The sequence below is a fragment of the Garra rufa genome, chromosome 25 (assembly GCF_049309525.1).
Source record: "Garra rufa chromosome 25, GarRuf1.0, whole genome shotgun sequence".
In the NCBI taxonomy this organism is placed as follows: Eukaryota; Metazoa; Chordata; class Actinopteri; order Cypriniformes; family Cyprinidae; genus Garra; species Garra rufa.
Window position 1 is genome coordinate 16,029,179 of NC_133385.1, and position 17,760 is coordinate 16,046,938.

The 17,760-nt window shown below is 36.8% G+C and overlaps 1 protein-coding gene across 7 annotated transcripts in view; it reads right to left on the reverse strand.

The window, feature by feature from the left end:
- ndrg4 (NDRG family member 4) overlaps nt 1-17,760 on the reverse strand; it is a 42,139-nt gene that overhangs the window by 15,632 nt on the left and 8,747 nt on the right. For 3 of the 7 annotated variants that reach the window (XM_073832224.1, XM_073832222.1, XM_073832223.1), the window contains 4 exons: nt 16,410-16,500; nt 13,556-13,690; nt 9,389-9,427; nt 473-578 (listed from right to left, as the gene is read on the reverse strand). In XM_073832224.1, coding sequence (XP_073688325.1) covers nt 473-578; nt 9,389-9,427; nt 13,556-13,690; nt 16,410-16,487 — 358 coding nt within the window. In that variant the 5' untranslated portion in view covers nt 16,488-16,500. Of the gene's footprint in view, nt 1-472; nt 579-4,526; nt 4,670-9,388; nt 9,428-13,555; nt 13,691-16,409; nt 16,501-17,760 lie in introns of those variants that run through there. The other 4 variants (XM_073832226.1, XM_073832225.1, XM_073832228.1 and 1 more) reach the window with 2 other exon arrangements.

The window sequence follows — 17,760 nt, forward strand, 5'->3', positions numbered from 1 at the left end:
GAAAGAAAGAAAGAAAGAAAGAAAGAAAGAAAGAAAGAAAGAAAGAAAGAAAGAAAGAAAGAAAAAGAAAAAGCAAAACTTTGAGCTTGAGTTTTTGCACCATTACATATGTGGCGCTGAGATCACCTGCCACCTGAGATCAGCTTCGTCTCACACTGCATTACTGTTAACAGAACTGATAAATTGCCGTCAGCTGGCATCCAAATTACAGCTCTGATCACAACCCACACACATCACTTCCAGAGGGCTGCTCTTTGAACATGCACATATGCAAAAGTACACACACACTAACACACAACTATCTCTTGTTGCTTGTGAAGATGGGGAAATTAACTCCAGGTCAGTGCTTGGAGACAGATGGTCTACCAAGATGGAAATCGTGCAGTTCATGTTGCTTGGGGTATTGGAGAGCAATGTGGGTGGAAGTGTCCCTTGGTACACAAAAACACACACAAAAACTCTGTTTACTTACGGTTGAGCCCAACATCATGGTAGGTCAGGATAGCTGGCTTGTTGCCCTTGGGAGCCCCGCGGATCACCACATGCAACATCCCATAAGGTGTTTCAATGTCATGTTCCTACAACAACAACAACAACATAAAAACTATTTCAGCAAACAGTCTCAGAAGGTCCAAGCCGGTCTTGTCCTAATAACCAATGACCTGAAATGGATCTCTTGAGAGGCCTGAATTGCTTACAGTATATATATATATAGAACAGTACTGACATTTATTAATTTTTAATTCTATTAATAACTAGGATGCATTCAAGTAAACTGGGCCACTTTTTGACAGATTTGGCCCAATTTACCAGAATTCAACCTGTATCTAAACACAGCCTGTATCCTGTCAAATCCTGTCAAAAAGTCAAATTCTGGAGAAAAAATAGTGGAACATCAATGTAAGAAGTGATTTTTTGTACTATTATTTACAACAGAATCTGCATTTTTAGGGTTGTCACCAATGATTATTTTGGTAATCAAGTAATCGGTTGATTATTCTGACGATTAATCGAGTAATCAGATCATTATAATTAATTGTTTATAGTCATAAAAACAGACCTAAGCGAACAATAGCTTTCAAATTACTTTGAATACATATATAATAGCAACGAGGCAATAACAAATAAAGTATCAAAAGTAAGTAATCATATGGTTGTATTACTATTTTACTGTTAAAATACATAATGCATTATAAACAATAGAGCTAACCTACATTACGCATTATAACAAATGCCTGCAGAGGGCGCCAATGGCCTGACAATTGTTTTAACACTTTACCACGCAATCTAATTGTCGTTTATTATTGACTATAGACATTTATTTCAAATGTCCACTTAATCTGTCTTTTCTTGAATATGTGGAAATCAAAACGTGTAAACTCAGAGTGAGGTTTTGAGTTTTTTGTTTGAAATTGCAATGAACAGTTAGCATATTGAGAAAGATATTGATGTATAGGGCTGTCACGATTCCTCAATTCTGTTCGAGTACTCGATTTAAAAAAATAATCGATTGAATTTTGCTTGTGTCGAGTAACTGGCAAAATACCGGAAGTGGCGAATTATCATGAAACGCATTATTAGACCGTTTTCCATGGCTGCACAATCACTATGAGTGACTCAAGAAATTCGAGCATCTGTAGCATTTTTGTCATAAAGAAATGGCCAAATATTAAAGATTAAGTGGACTTTGAATGAAATGTTGTTTAGTCAATAATAAACAAGGATTAAACCGCACAATAAAGTGTAAAAACAATCGTCAGGCCGTTGGCACCCTCTGCAGTCATTTGTTATAATGCGTAATGTACGTTAGCTCCATTATTTATAATACATTATGTATTTGAACAGTTTTGTTGAATTAAACCATATGATTACTTGCTTTTGACACTTTATTTGAACTCATTATTGCTTCATTGCTATTATATATGTACGTTAAGTCATTTTAAAGGCTATTGTTTGCTTAGGTCTATTTTTATAACCTCAAACAAGTAAAAAAGATTTTCTTACTTAGTGTTTTTGTCTTGTTTTCTAGTATACATATCTAAACATTCTTGAATCAAGATGCATTTACTTGACAAGTAAAATGATAGTATGTCTTGTTTTCTAAAAAGAAATCTAAAATTTGTTAGCTTTTGCTTAAAACAAGCAAAAATATCTGCTAATGGGTTAAGAATCATTTTAATACTAGAAAACAAGAGAAAAATACAAAGAATTTTTTTTTCAGTGAACAAATTAATTATAATTATCAGATTACTTGATTAATCATCAGAATAATCAACAGATTAGTCGATTACCAAAATATTTGTTAGTGACAGCCCTATCGATGTATCCTCCTATGTTTGCGTAGGTTTATAAATTATTTTCCATACAAATCTGATTAAATGGCGAATGTTGGTATTATAATAAACCTAGACTCACAGACTCAACAATATGCAGAGATGGAGTTTGTTGAATGTGTTACACGGATTCTCGTCCGTGAAATGCACCACTTCCGGTATTTTGTCGGTTACTTGACATGGCCAAAATGCAATAAAGGATTTTAAAAATCGAGTACTCAAATTGAATCAAGGAATTCTGACAGCCCTAGTTTAAATAAAAGATTTTTGTTATAAGTGATCATAAAAACAACTGAAATTGCACTAAAATTGACAGATTTAAAGGGATAGTTCATCCAAAAATGAAAATTCTGTCATTAATTACTCTTAATTAATTAATAACACTTATGCCATTCCAAACCTGTAAGACCTTACCCTCATGTCGTTCCAAACCAAATTGTGTTCATCTTCAGAACACAAATTAAGATATTTTTGATGAAATCTGAGAGCTTTCTGACCCTGCATAGACAGCAACACAACTAACATGTTCAAGACCCAAAAAGGTAGTAAGGACATCGTTAAAATAGTTCATCGTCTGTATATTTTGCTTCAAATAAGTGAAGCTGGGCAAAAAATTGCAAGTCATCGTGTCTGTCGAACGTTGAACTGGTCAGTTGTGTTCCTGTCTATGCAGGGTCAGAAAGCTCTTGGATTTCATTAAAAATATCTTAATTTGTGTTCTGAAGATGAACAAAGGTCTTGCGGGTTTGAAACGACAAGAGCGACAATAGTTAAAAACAAGACTAATTAATATCTCATTAAGCCTTGATCCCAGACTCACTGCACACGGTCACGTAACACACTTTTAATTGCCAGTTCCAAAGGCATTTTAATCTGAACTGACCCACATTTAGTCTGAGACATTATTCTGAGCAGAGGAGCGATGGATGTATGTGTGCATGTTGTTTTTCTTGTCCTGAGGATTATTTCAGCATCTCTAGCTTTCCAGTGTTATGCACAAATCCTAGCAGACACCTCGCAGGCAGCCCACTTCAGAGCTTTATGCAGATCCACAGAGAGACAGGAAATAAATCTCCCATGGGGTTTAAGCCCCGTCACTTGGTGTTGGATAAAAATCGTGGAAGGTCAGAGTGGATGCAACGGACTTTTGTGTGTTTGTGTGTGAGTTTAGGACAGCTGTTTGTGTCCCTCTGTGTTTAGATCGAGATAAAATCATGTGGCAGCTGTCACCGTGCCGCAAAACGCTGAACATGTTTTCGAGGGAGATAATATGCAACAAACACTGACAGGATAAACAGGAAAATTGACCTAGATTCAACCATATTACACAAATATGGAGCAGAATATAGTAAAGCCGTTCATCATCTCTCAAGACAATCTCTTGTCGCTGCTCATTTTTCATTGTCAAGGTCACCTTGTATGAGGATTTTTATGATTAGATTGCAGACGTAAGATTTATCATCAGCACCGCATGCGCAAACACACATTTTTGAACGCACTCCAGGTTACTGCAGAGGTACATCTGAGTGCACGTTCCACACGTGTCAGTGTGTTAGTGTGTCAGTGCAAATGGCCACCTCATACATGACAGGGCATTTCTGCACAGCACAGAATTCTAACATCACAAACAAAGATTTATTTTTTACTGATCATTTTATAATAATTTTTTAACAATTATTTTTTACTTTTTTTTTTTTTTTTTGCTTAAGAAGATGCTGTTTTATTTATGATGTTTTAGTGCAATAATTAGCTATCATAGTGCAATGTGAAGTGTAATTGTTCCACAATTACCAGATCAGCAGGTCAAGCTAGTTGGTTGTGTAGAAAAATATTTGTATTTTTACTAATTATTTTGAAATTATATTTTAACTATTAATTGTTTTATTAAGTGTTAAAAAATACTTTTACAGAGGATGCTGCTTTATTTTTGATGTTTAAGTATAATAATTAGCTGTTATAAATAAAAAATAATCTGATATTATCATAAAACGATAACAATAATACTGTAAATGTGCAATAGAATTGTTTCACAATAACCTGTTCAGTCTAGTCATTTCTGACCACAAGACAAATCAATATCAATTTATTTAACCAGTCAAACAATTAAGAATGATAATATAGCATACAAACTGCAAGTCGCAGAATAAAATCATTCTCTATTTACATTCCCATAATCACAAATATCCCACTCACCCCATCCCAGCACTCCGGCATGGCTGCTTACGGATTGTGTACGCTTGCTAAAATGCGTATGTATGAGCAGGAGGAAGACAATGTCCTCTCCGGGAATTCAGATTCGGATGCAGACAGCTAGAGAGATGCTGCGGTTGCTACGGCGTCTCTTTGTCTCTCCTCGTTCTGGTCAGGGGAGTTTTGCAGCGCTGCTGCCCCTCCCCCGGCATATTTCATACCCCACCCCTGTTCTCTTATTGGCTGAGTGCGAAAATTACTGCATGTTATTGGCTAAGCTTTGTGTCATTCTAAATCTGTTGTGTTCTTTTCTGTATTTGTCCCATATTTGCAATCTTCATCTTCTGCATGCTCATAATGGCTTTTAATATAGATATTCTATCATTTCCTTGCCGTTTATCAGCGATATACTACTTAGTTTTCTATCAATCAAGGGAGTTGAAAAAAGGACAAAAATGTCATTGTTTATGATTTACTGCACTTACGAATTTGAATTTATCATCTGAATATTATTATTAGACAAACACACAACACACACACCAAAAATGGGCCAGGTCAAGATTTTTAGCAAGGCTCTAAGCATGAGTTGTGTATGTGATAGTGTCTGTGTACGTGTGCACCAACATGAACATGTGATGCAGCGCTGAGACAAGAACTCATGAGGCATCTGGCCCATTTTTGAGACGAGGAGGTATTTACATGTGCTATATTCTGTAGTAAACTACCTCTCGTTGAATTTTCAGTCTGCATTTTCTGTTTAAGAGAAACATGATGACTCAAATGCGTCTTTTGAGGTTTTGAGTTTTCCTCTGGATGTGGAAGATCAATCTCTTTGTGGCTGACTTGGTTTTTACTGTCTCGCTCAAATGCGCAACTTCTATCTCCCTCTCAGACAGTTGCACTGTCATTGTCATAAAAAGACGCTATGAGAATTGTTATTCAACAATTTCTTCTCTTCCATGTCAGTCTCTGCACAGAAGAGAAGAAATGGTGATTGAAGTCATCATTTTGTTTTCTTTAGTTTCGTAACATTACGGTTGTACCTCTGACATGAGTATTTTATCGATGTCCTTACTAGAGCTGCCCTCGACTAAAGATTATTCATTGTAAGCATTAGTCGACTGTTAGTCGCAAGTTTATTAATAAACCATATAAATAATAAGAATGAGTCTTTAATTGCCTACATAACCTAATAAGCGCTCAAGCGCACACATAAAGTGTGCCACAGCACAATAATTATAAATGTGTCATGGAAAAACAGCAAGGAGACTACATTAATGTTTTATTAATGTATTGATAAACTAGTGCTTTCTTTGTTTTTAACTTAAAAAAAAAAAGAAGTCGGCGGCACTGACTTGTCATCTGCGCAGCATACGGATTACATAATCTGAAAATATTTGTTTTCTATTTGAATTGGTTCATTTAAAAGTAGACATTTCACTCTCTATAGACATATATTTCATGTCTGTAAGGCAAGTATACACAGAGTTTCGAAGTTTCGCGCTCACAGAGACTGAGATGGCAAAAAGCGCATTCCTTATTGCTTTAATTATTTTACACACAAGTAAATGTCTTTACAGATTTGAAAGATGTATTACTTTTATCTGTATGACCAAAAAATGACGGAGTATTTTAAGAGCAAGTGTCCGCACCGACGCCTACATCTGTCATGCAGTGAGCGTGCTGCTGTTCAGCTTCCACACTCTGCACAGACACTTGAATAGCGCACATTATTCTAATGTTCATGTAAGGTTGCTACTACTTTCATATTTTAGATGAAAAGCCATATTTGAGGTCGATGAATGATAGGTGAGCATTTGGATGTCCTGCCCGATGTACTACAGTGGTGTGAAAAAGTGTTGGCCCCTTCCTGATTTTTTTTCTTTTTTTGCATGTTTGTCACACTTTAATGTTTCAGATCATCAAACAAATTTAAATATTAATCAAAGATAACACAACATGCAGTTTTTGAATGAAGTTTTTTTTTTATTATGAAGGGAAAACAAAATCCAAACCCACATGGCCCTGTGTGAAAAAGTGTTTGCCCCCTTAACTTGACTGGTTGGGCCACCCTTAGCAGCAACAACTGCAATCAAGCGTTTGCGATAACTTGCAATGAGTCTGTTACAGCGCTGTGCAGCTGTTTTGGCCCACTCATCTTGGCAGAATTGTTGTAATTCAGCCACACTGGAGGGTTTTCGAGCATAAACTGCCTTTTTAAGGTCATGCCACAGCATCTCAATAGGATTCAGATCAGGACTTTGACTAGGCCACTACAAAGTCTTCATTTTGTTCTTCTTCAGCCATTCAGAGGTGGATTTGCTGGTGTGTTTTGGATCATTGTCCTGCTGCAGAACCCAAGTTCGCTTCAGCTTGAGGTGAAGAACAGATGGCCGGACATTGTCCTTCAGGATTTTTTGGTAGACAGCAGAATTCAAAGTTTTCATTTTTCACAGCAAGTCTTTCAGGTCCAGAAGCAGCAAAACAGCCCCAGACCATCACACTACCACCACCATATTTTACTGTTGTATGATGTTCTTTTTCTGAAATGCTCTGTTACTTTTACGCCAGATGTAATGGGACACAAACCTTCCAAAAAGTTCAACTTTTGTCTCGTCAGTCCACAGAGTATTTTCCCAAAAGTCTTGGGGATCATCAAGAAGTGTTCTGGCAAAACTGAGACGAGCCTTTATGTTCTTTTTGCTCAGCAGCGGTTTTCATCTTGGAACTCTTCCATGCAGGCCATTTTTGCCCAGTCCCTTTCTTATGATGGAGTCATGACCTTAACTGAGGCAAAAGAGGCCTGCAGTTCTTTAGATGTTGTTGTGGGGTCTTTTGTGACCTCTTGGTTGAGTGGTCGCTGCGTTATTGCAGTAATTTTGGTTGGCCTGCCACTCCTGGGAAGGTTCACCATTGTTCCATGTTTTCGCCATTTGTGGATAATGGCTCTCACTGTGGTTTGCTGAAGTCCCAAAGCTTTAGAAATGGCTTTATTACCTTTTCCAGACTGATAGATCTCAATTACTTTCTTTCTCATTTGTTCCTGAATTTCTTTGGAACATGATGTGTAGCTTTTGAGGATCTTTTGGTCTACTTCACTTTGTCAGGCAGGTCCTATTTAAGTGATTTCTTGATTGCAAACAGGTGTGGCAGTAATCAGTCCTTGGTGTGGCTAGAGAAACTGAACTCAGGTGTGATAAACCATAGTTATGTTATTAATCAAATAATTAAATATTATTTGATTAATATTTAAATTTGTTTGATGATCTGCAAAAAAAAATCATTAAGGGGGCCAACACTTTTTCACACCACTGTATATACCACATCACCCATCACGGACTGCATGACTTTCCCACTTCCTGTGGAAATTTTAGTTTTCTAAGACTAAGCGACTAATAAAATTTTGGTCGACCAAGTTGACCAAAAAAGTTGAACGACATAAGGGTGATTAATTAATGACAGAATTTTCATTAAATTTTAGTATGGATGTCTGGGATGCTGTATTGAACAAGCGGACTCTATTCCAGAATCTGATTTATAACATTGAATTTCATTTTTTTTTCTATGCCATTAGGTAACCGTATTGTGCTAACAAGCACCTATTTAATTATCTGTTCTCCATCACAATTAAAACCTCTCACTCTAAGAGCGTGTGGCTTACAAATCCTATCATCTCCTGTTTGGATTTCTCACTGTTTAATTCAAATTCTTCTTTCTGCGAGTTAGTCCTATTTCTGTCAGAGGTGTGAAGAGATGATGCAAACTGTGAGACAGCAACAAAACTGAGGTGATAAAGTTAGTATACCTCAACTTTTATCTCAGTAGTTTGAGTTAAAGGGATAGTTCACCCAAAAATGAAAATTCTGTTATTAATTACTTACCCTCATGTCGTTCCAAACCAAATTGTGTTCATCTTGAGAACACAAATTAAGATATCTTTGATGAAATCCAAGAGCTTTCTGACCCTACATAGACAGCAATGCAACTGACACATTCAAGGTTAAGAAAGGTAGTAAGGACATTGGTAAAATAGTCCATGTGACGTAATTTTATGAAGCTACGAGAATACTTTTTGTGTGCAAAGAAAACAAAAACAACTTCATTTACCAATTTCTTCTCTTTCGTGTCAGTCTTCGATGCATGTTCACGAGAGTACTACAACACATTATTGTGGTGATGCTGACACAGGAGCCGGTGTTCTGACGTAGAACGTCCATCTCTTTTAGTTCATCATCTGTACTGTATATTCTGGTTTGAATAAATAAGGCTGGGCAAAAAACTGCAAGTCACCCTCGCTGTTGAAATCTTCAGACATGTTTGCTTGTAAACAAGGCTTAATAAAATTACGGTTGAATCACATGGACTATTTTAACAATGTTGTTACTACTTTTCTGGTCCTTGAACATGATAGTTGCGTTGCTGTCTATTCAGGGTCAGAAAGCCTTCGGATTTCATATAAAATACCTTACTTTGCGTTCTAAAGATGAACGAAGGTCTAACGAGTTTGGAATGACATGAGGGTGAGTAACTAATGACAGAATTTTTATTTTTGGGTGAACTTTCCTTTAAAACTACAATTTAATCTCAGAATGGGATACTGATTGAAACTCAGGAGGTCATAGCAGTGCCTCCATGTTTTTCGTTCTCTCTCTCACGCTCTCTCATTAACTGTAATTGTTAGCGCATTCCTCTCTCTAAACAAGACAAACAATATGTCGTTAATCATCAAACGCTAAAACGGAACAATAAAGCTATGTCAGACACAGCATTTTAAAACTAACATAGCTTAAAATCCCTCAAGGATCGACTGTTGTAATTTAAATCTTAAGTCAATATCAAAAATAAACAAGATAGAGTCACCATACCTTCCAATCTCCTTCTGCCACAAAGGTCTCACAGTTTTCCTGCAGGAACACAAAAGGTCAGGTTCATCAAAGCCAAAGTACTTTTGTTTTAATATGCTATCAGAATAAAATAGGCAGCGACTGGAGCAACACTCTGCAAGGTCCCGTCAGCAAGGAAAGAGTTTCTGTGATGGAAACATTTACTTGAGCTTGAACATGTGAGTTTTTACCTGGGGTGTAAAAAGTACTGAGAAATTATACTTAGGTTAAAGTACAGACATTTTACTCAAATGCCAAAGTATCTAGCCAAAACATGTAGAGTTAAAGCAAGATTTAATTGTTCACTTTAGAAGAAGATTGACTGGAATTGTAAAGTGGAATCTAGATTTACATTATGATAACCAGTAGGGATGTAACGGTATTGTGAATACCGTCATACCGCAATAACAAATTTTTTCGATACTACCGTGGTCGCATGACTCGATAAAACAATAGGTCTTCTGAGAAAAGTTTGCTCAGGCGAATGGAGCGAACGGGAGGTAGCGGGAACTACATTTCCCATCAGCCCAGGCGTGGCCATCATCCTTTACGGTCTGTTGTCGCTACAGACTGTAGCAGCAAGGAAAAGAGATGGAAATGGTCGAACCTGCTCCGTCTGAAGTGCGTATGCGTCACGTATTCTTTTCAGCACCCATGTTAACGGATTAGAGCGTTCACACTGCACGCGGTTGCTGTCCGGTAGTACGTCCTAGAAGCGGTGCCTTTGCAGCAGTGCAGCAGTGCAGCGATCGTTTTGGCACCGAGTCTATTTTTTCCTGCGCTGTATGCGCTGAATTAATGTTACAGTGCGTTGTTCGCTGTAAAAATTAACATGGATTGACACGGAAATGTACCATAAATGCATATAAATTTCACAGTCAACACGTGGCTTTTTGGCTAGGTTTAAAATAAGGTGCAGTTTTAAAGAGGCTAAACTAGGCAACATAATAGATGCACTTGTCCAGGTAGAAAAGTTCTTTAAAGGATTGTTTTTAATAAAGATTTAATGCGAAAGAAAGGCATGAGAGCCTACTGCACTGCAAAAAAATGCTTTTCTTACTTAGAATTTTGTCTTGTTTCCAGCCAAAATATCTAAAAATTCTTAAATCAAGAAAGATTTTCTAGACAAGTAAAAATTATTGTCTTGTTTTTAGTAAAAACAAGTCAAAATTAAGTGAGTTTTTGTTTAAAACAAGCTAAATAATCTGCCAATGGGGTAAGAAAAAAAATCTCATTTCAAGCAGACAACTAGATTCAGACAACTCATTCAGCTAAACTGATTTGACTGTTTTTTACATGCTTTAATATTTTTTTGTTACTAAAATTGAAATATTTAAGTTTCTGTTTCAAAGTTTACAGATAGATGGCTAATTTGTATGCCATTGATATGTTCAGTGTTCATGTAAACTGTTTAATAAACACTTCTGGCACTTTTTTCGAGTCTCTTCATTAGTTTTGTTTTTCCTGTAAATGATTCAATAAATACCGTACCGTGCCATTCATACCGAGGTATCGTACCGTGAAGTTTTGATACCGTTACATCCCTAATAACCAGTGATATACATTTTAAGGAGTATAAAAAGTATAATTTTCTTTAAAAATGTAAATAAGAAAAGATGCAGCTATTCATTTTAAATAAATAATAACACTTAGAATAATAAAGTATAATTACTCAAGTCCTTTACACCCCTGGTTGTTGTTTAACTAGGCACGATTGGTTAGTATGTGGGTGGCTTAGCTGGCTTCAGATCAGCAGCTATTTGTGGAATGTGCAAGCTGAGCTTGCTTCAGTGCTGATATGAGGCCTGTTTACCTCCATTATACATTTAAGTATAATGGTTAGCATTTTGACAGCCTGAGCTGGTCCAACCCCAGCATTAATGAGGAAAGACACTGTTAAGAACACAATGTGCAATGGAAAATTAAGGTGAAATGAGTACAAAACACAGTTGTAAAAGAACAGCTTGAGAAGAATACAACATCCCCTTGCCAGACAACTGTATCACAAAAATCCATCTCATTCGTCTGAAAAGGCAAGGAAACACGAGTTAGCACAATCTACGTAAGATAAAAACAAAGTATCGGTTTAGAAAAGCAAGTATCACTTATAATGTGATTCTTGTGCAGACTGGCAGAAGCAGGAAGAAACCAACAAACCTAAAAAGAGAGGTTAGTGCATGCGGTTTGAGCTGTTGGCAGCAGAAAAGCAAAAGCAGGATTATTGTCGGACCAGCAGGTGTCACTCCTTTTCAGGATTGAAACTAATGCAGTACCTCAGGAGTACAAAAGGGGGCAGCCTTATGGGTAAACAGCAATGTGCTGTTTTCTTATGACATTGTAGTATATAAAGCTTTGTTCACATTGTGCATAAAGCTGATTTGTTTTTCAAATCCCATCCTAAGAAATGCCATTTATAGAGTGTATGGCATATCTAGTACCTAGGTTGTCATTGTAATGTTATAGGTGTTAGCACAATGCTCCACAAGAGTCTGTGTGGAGTGGACAGAGAACTGTTCATGTCCATCATGATATCTTGCTATCATGACAACATATTCAGAGCCATTGCTGTACTATTTACACATTTAAGCATGTTTTGTCCAAAATCACTCCCTCGTTCTTGTTCACTCATTCACTTTATAGTGAATGCCATATGTTAACACAAATTATTAAATTCAGACACAGTTGGCATTTCTAAGCATTACGCATGACATTACAGTCATGTTGCAATAAATATCCAACAACAAGCTTAATGAATCTGGAAAATCAGTTAGAATTTGTAAAAATAAGATTTCATGTGGTGTTTTGAAGTCCTGACTAAAAACTACACTAATTTGACTTTTACTGATAAGCTAAAAAATATATAAAAATAAATGGGATAGGGATTATGATAAAGGAATGATTCACTCAAAAATGAAAATTCTGTCATTAATTACTCACCCTCATGTTGTTCAAAACCTGTAAGATCTTCATTCGTCTTCAGAACACAAATTAAGATATTTTTGATTAAATCTGAGAGCTTTCTGACCCTGAGTAAAAAGCAACGCAACTTACACGTTCAAGGCCTGTCCTATCTATGCAGGGTCAGAAAGCTATGGAAGCCCGTTTCTGCAACTGAATAAAAAATTAAAAAGGTAATTGCGACTTATTATCTCACAATTTACATATCTCACGTCACGTCATATAAACTTGCAATTCTGAGTTTTTTTTCATAACAGATATAAATGCACAATTGCAAGTTATAAAGTATGAATTGCTAAATATAAAGTCAGAATTGCGAGAAATGAAGTCAGAATTGTGAGATATAAACTCTTCAGGTCTGACTTTTTTCTTGCAATTGCGACTTTGTATCTCCCAATTCAGATTTTTTTTTCTCGCAATTGCGAATTTGTATCTCTGAGATATAAACTTGCAGTTGCGAGTTATAAAGTCCAGTTCTGAGAAAAAAAGACTGATATGTTCAGAGAATTGCGAGTTTATATCCTACCGTTGCGACTTGATTTCTCAAAATTGCGAGTTTATATCTCACATTTCTTTTAAAAAATTCAGAATTGCGCATTTGTATCAAGTAATTGAGTTTTTATTTCTCAGAACTGCGAGTTTATATCTCGCAATTCTTACTTTATAACTCGCAATTGTTAGTTTATATCTCACAATTCTCAGAAAAAAAAGTCAGAATTTGGATTTTGTATCATGCAATTGCGACTTTATTTTTCAGAATTGGGAGACACAATAACCTTTTTTATTTTTTATTTTGTGGCGGAAACAGGCTTCCATAGAAAGCGCTCGGATTTCATCAAAAATATCTTAATTTGTGTTCCGAAAATGACCAAAGGTCTTATGGGTTTGGAACGACATGAGGGTGAGTAATTAATGACAGAACTTTCATTTTTAGTGAACTATCCCTTTAAACAGTATGTTTGAATATAAACTTGGGCCAAAAAGAAAATTTTCTGTTGCAGATCTCACAATTTCAAACTGTAATTTTCCCCAAATATGAAACTAAATGTTTTTTTGTTTTGATAGAGACTCGGAGAAAGAGAAAATGTTTGGACTTTTCTAACAGAGCTGCATCTAAGTAAACAAAGGACTTGAGAGAAATTAGTATCTTAGTTGGAAACGTGGACATGGTCTGTGCGGTAATTAGCCTACCGGGAAGAACCCGCTGGTCCGACGGCGCGTCAGGCCGAGCCAGTGTTGGGCGATGGCATGCCAGCGTTTTGGGGGGCGAGCCGTGGGAGGGGTGGGCGTAGCACAGGGCAGCGCGTGCACACACTGTCCTTTAGCCTGCCACGTTACACACAGACACAAACACTAGTTACAGCAAACTACAGCAGACAGCGCCCTCTATAGGACCGGAGGACAATGCTTTGGTGACGGAAGTGAGAAGCTGAAGAAAAAAAATGATGATATGCATGAATGACACTGTTTGATATGTTGGAAAAATAAGCAGCAGACAAAATATCCACACAACAAGCTTGGATGAATGAATTGCTGTGACTTCCAATCATTTGCGATTAGTTAACGAGAATTTTTATAATCTTTTTATAGGGATTACACTGCAGTTTGACAAAATGTTCTAGAGCTGTACATGAATAGAAAAATATTAATTCGGTATAGAAACTTCTAGGTTTTGTATGCTGTAAAAATATACATTTTTCTAATTCTTGACAACTGAATGTTAACATACAGTAGTATCTCACAAAAGTGAGTACACCCCTCATATTTCAGCAACCATTTTAGTATATCTTCTTAAGGGATAATACTATAGAAAGGAAACTTGGATATTTTTTAGAGTAGGCAATGTGCAGCTTGTATAACAGTATAGATTTACTGTCCTCTAATAATTACTCAACATACAGCCATTATTGGTTACCCCCTACACCCTAAGTGAACTTGTCCACTTGGTGTTGTGTTTGGGGTCATTATCATGTTGGAAAACTGCCGTTCGCCTAGTTTCTGAAAGGAAAGGCATCATGTTCTGCTTCAGAATGTACAGTACATAATGGAATCCATGTTTCCTTCAATGAACTGCAGCTCCCCAGTACCAGCAGCACTAATGCAGCCCCAGACCATAATGCTACCACCACCATGCTTGACTGTAGGCAAGACACAGTTTTCTTGGTAAACATACTGGACACCATTTGAGCCAAACAAATTTATCTTATAGTCTCATCAGACCACAGGACATGGTTCCAGTTATTCATGCTCTTGGACAGGTTGTCTTCAGCAAACTGTTTGTGGGGTTTCTTGTGAGCCAGCTTCAGATGAGGTTTCTTTCTGGGAAGACGCCTATGCAAACTGACTTGTTGCAGTGTACGGCGTATGGTCTGAGCACTGACAAGCTTCTACGACCTTTAAAGCAATGCTGCTGTTATCACTTAGGGTGTACTCACTTTTGTTACCAGCTATTTTGACAATAGTGGCTGTATGTTGAGTTATTTTCAGAGGACAGTAAATCTATACTGCTATACAAGCCGCACATTGACTACTCTAAAATATATCCAAGTTTCATTTCTATAGTATTGTCCCTTGAGAAGATGTACTAAAGATTTCAGATGGTTGCTGAAATCTGAGGGATGTACTTACTTTTGTGAGATACTGTGAGATGCGGTTTTGTACCGCAGTTCAGTGTTGTTTTCGTCAACGATGACGATGACGAAATCATTTCGTTGACGCCACTTTTTTTCATGACGATAATGAGACGATGACGAGATAAAAATGGCTCGTTGATGACTAAAACATGACGAGACGTGTGAGTTTTCGTTGACGAGAATAGACGAAAATGTTAGTGGGTGGTCCGTCAGACGTTTAAAATGCATGACATTTCTGCTTATTGTGCATGCCAATTAAAACCGAAAAAGTATCTGCCGCTATGGCAAGCCGTTTTAGCATTAAATACTTTTTGCCATACTAGTATGGCAAGCCGTTTTAGCATTCTATCCTTGTTTGGTTACGCTCAACACGTCACATTGTTGTCACTCAGACAGACAGACGATTAACCATGATGGCGGCAGTTTGCACACAGGGTGGTCGCAAACGGTGAGAGGACCTATGGGTGTATTTCAAATATATGTCTTTTATGTCTAAAACCATTCCTTCATTATTGTAATTATTGGTGAAAATAGTCGATCCGGAAGCTCACATTGTGTTGAACTATAGATCTGCTATTTTCACAACTTATAAGTGACACTACCCAACAGCAAAATACTTACTGACCTACATTAATTTGTTAAAAGACTTTTTCCCCTTTTTTTTGACTAAAACTAGACTAAAACCTTTTTGACTTTTCGTCGACTAAAATTGGACTAAAACTATCACATTTAGAAGTGACTAAAATTTGACTAAAACTAATAAGCATTTTAGTCCAAAAGACTAAGACTAAATCTAAGATGGTTGTCAAAAACAACACTGCCGCAGTTCTGACTCTATAACTCTAATGTTTTAAAATAACGTACCATCTGCACTACACCTAAACCTACCTGATAGTATGAACAAAAGTGGAACTGCAGTGGATGTTCTTATTGGTACGTATTTCACGTCTTGCGTAACAAGTGTAGTTCCCACAGGTACGTTTTTGTCAGGAATTTTGTAAGAATTACAGTAGATTGCATCATTAATCAATGGATTTCAGATGTACTAGTATCACTCAATTATCAATTATTAATTGTGCTCAGAGGAACATTAGAGCACTTCTAAAGAAAAGCGCCAAAGTAGTACACCCCTTGTTGTCCAGTGTCCCAAATTTTTAACTGATATTTTAAAAACATTTATTTTTTTACTGGCATTAAACACACGGCATGCTTTTCATTTCACATTAGCGTAATACAGATGTGTGGATTAAGATGAAATGTGGTGTTTGGTGAGCATTGATAAATCCGTTATCATGCACACACACACATCCAATTTCTTTGTTCTCTTGCCTAAAAACAGGGGACATTTTTAACTGGTCTACTATATTTAGCCATGCACACACACACACACACACAAAAAAAAGCATACTCACCATCTCTGTTTCCTGTCCCCTGGATTCTGGCAGTAGCGGTTTCTCTTCAGTGAACTGCTGATCCTTCATGCCAGCCATCCTGGAGAGCAACCTGCAATCACCATGGTAACACACACACCTGAGATTAACAAGACTATTCAAGAGCAAACCAAAATGTAATCAAATTCGTCTGGTGTTCCAATATTGTAACAAATCCTACAGCACTCAAACCTTGTATACTGTCCCTGCTGAAAAAAAAAATCTGATCAAACCAGCTTAAAGACCCCATGATATCAAACTGGTAGTTCCTCATGATCTCAAAACTGAAGTTTTGTGGTCTTTACTCTGACTGTTAGCTTTGAGATCATCTATATTGTAGTTTACTCCTAAAAGTTGATGCATTTAAAGAGAAAGATCACCCAAAAATGAAAATTCTGTCATTAATTATTCACCCTCATGTCGTTCCAAACCCACAAGACCTTCGTTCATCTTCCTAACACAAAGATATTTTTCATAAAATCTGAGTTTTCTGACCCTGCATAGACAGCAACGCATTCAACGTTCAAGACAGGTAGTAAGGACATTGATAAAGTAGTGCGTGTGACATCAGTGGTTTAACCGTAAAGTTATAAAGCTACGAGAATACTTTTTATGCGCAAAGAAAACAAAAATATTGACTTAATTCAACAATTTTTTCTTGGATTTCATCAAAAATATCTTAATTTGTGTTCCGAAAATGAACAAAGGTCTCACGGGTTTGGAACGACATGAGAGTGAGTAATTAATTAGAGAATTTTCATTTTTAGGGTGAGCTATCCCTTTAAAATTGACAAAATTTTTCTTTTTTTAGAAAAACAGAGCACAAATGATGATGACTCATCCTGCACTACAGATTTTTGTCCAATCAGATGTTATCTATAATCTAAATGGCCCTCCCCCGTATAGCACCTGCCCCTGATTAACAAGTGTGTAGGTTTAACTACAACCACATTCATAAAAATAGAGGTTCTTCACAGCGATGCCATAGAATAACCATTTTTGGTTCCACAAAGAACCATTCAGTCAAATGTTCTTTAAAGAACCATCTGTTCCTTACCTTTTTATAATCTGAAGAACCATCTTTCGCCACAGAGAACCTTTTGTAAAACAGAAAGGTTCTTCAGATGTTAAAGGTTTTATGGAACCATTCAAACTAAAAAGGTTCTTCTATGGCAGTGGTCACCACACTCTGTCTTGGAGGGCCTACTGAGTTTAGCTCCAACCTTAATCAAACACACCTGAACCAGCTAATCAAGTTCTTAATAGGTATACTTGAAACTTCCAGGCATCCAGGATCAAGTTTGGTGACCCCTGTTCTATGGCATCGTGAAGC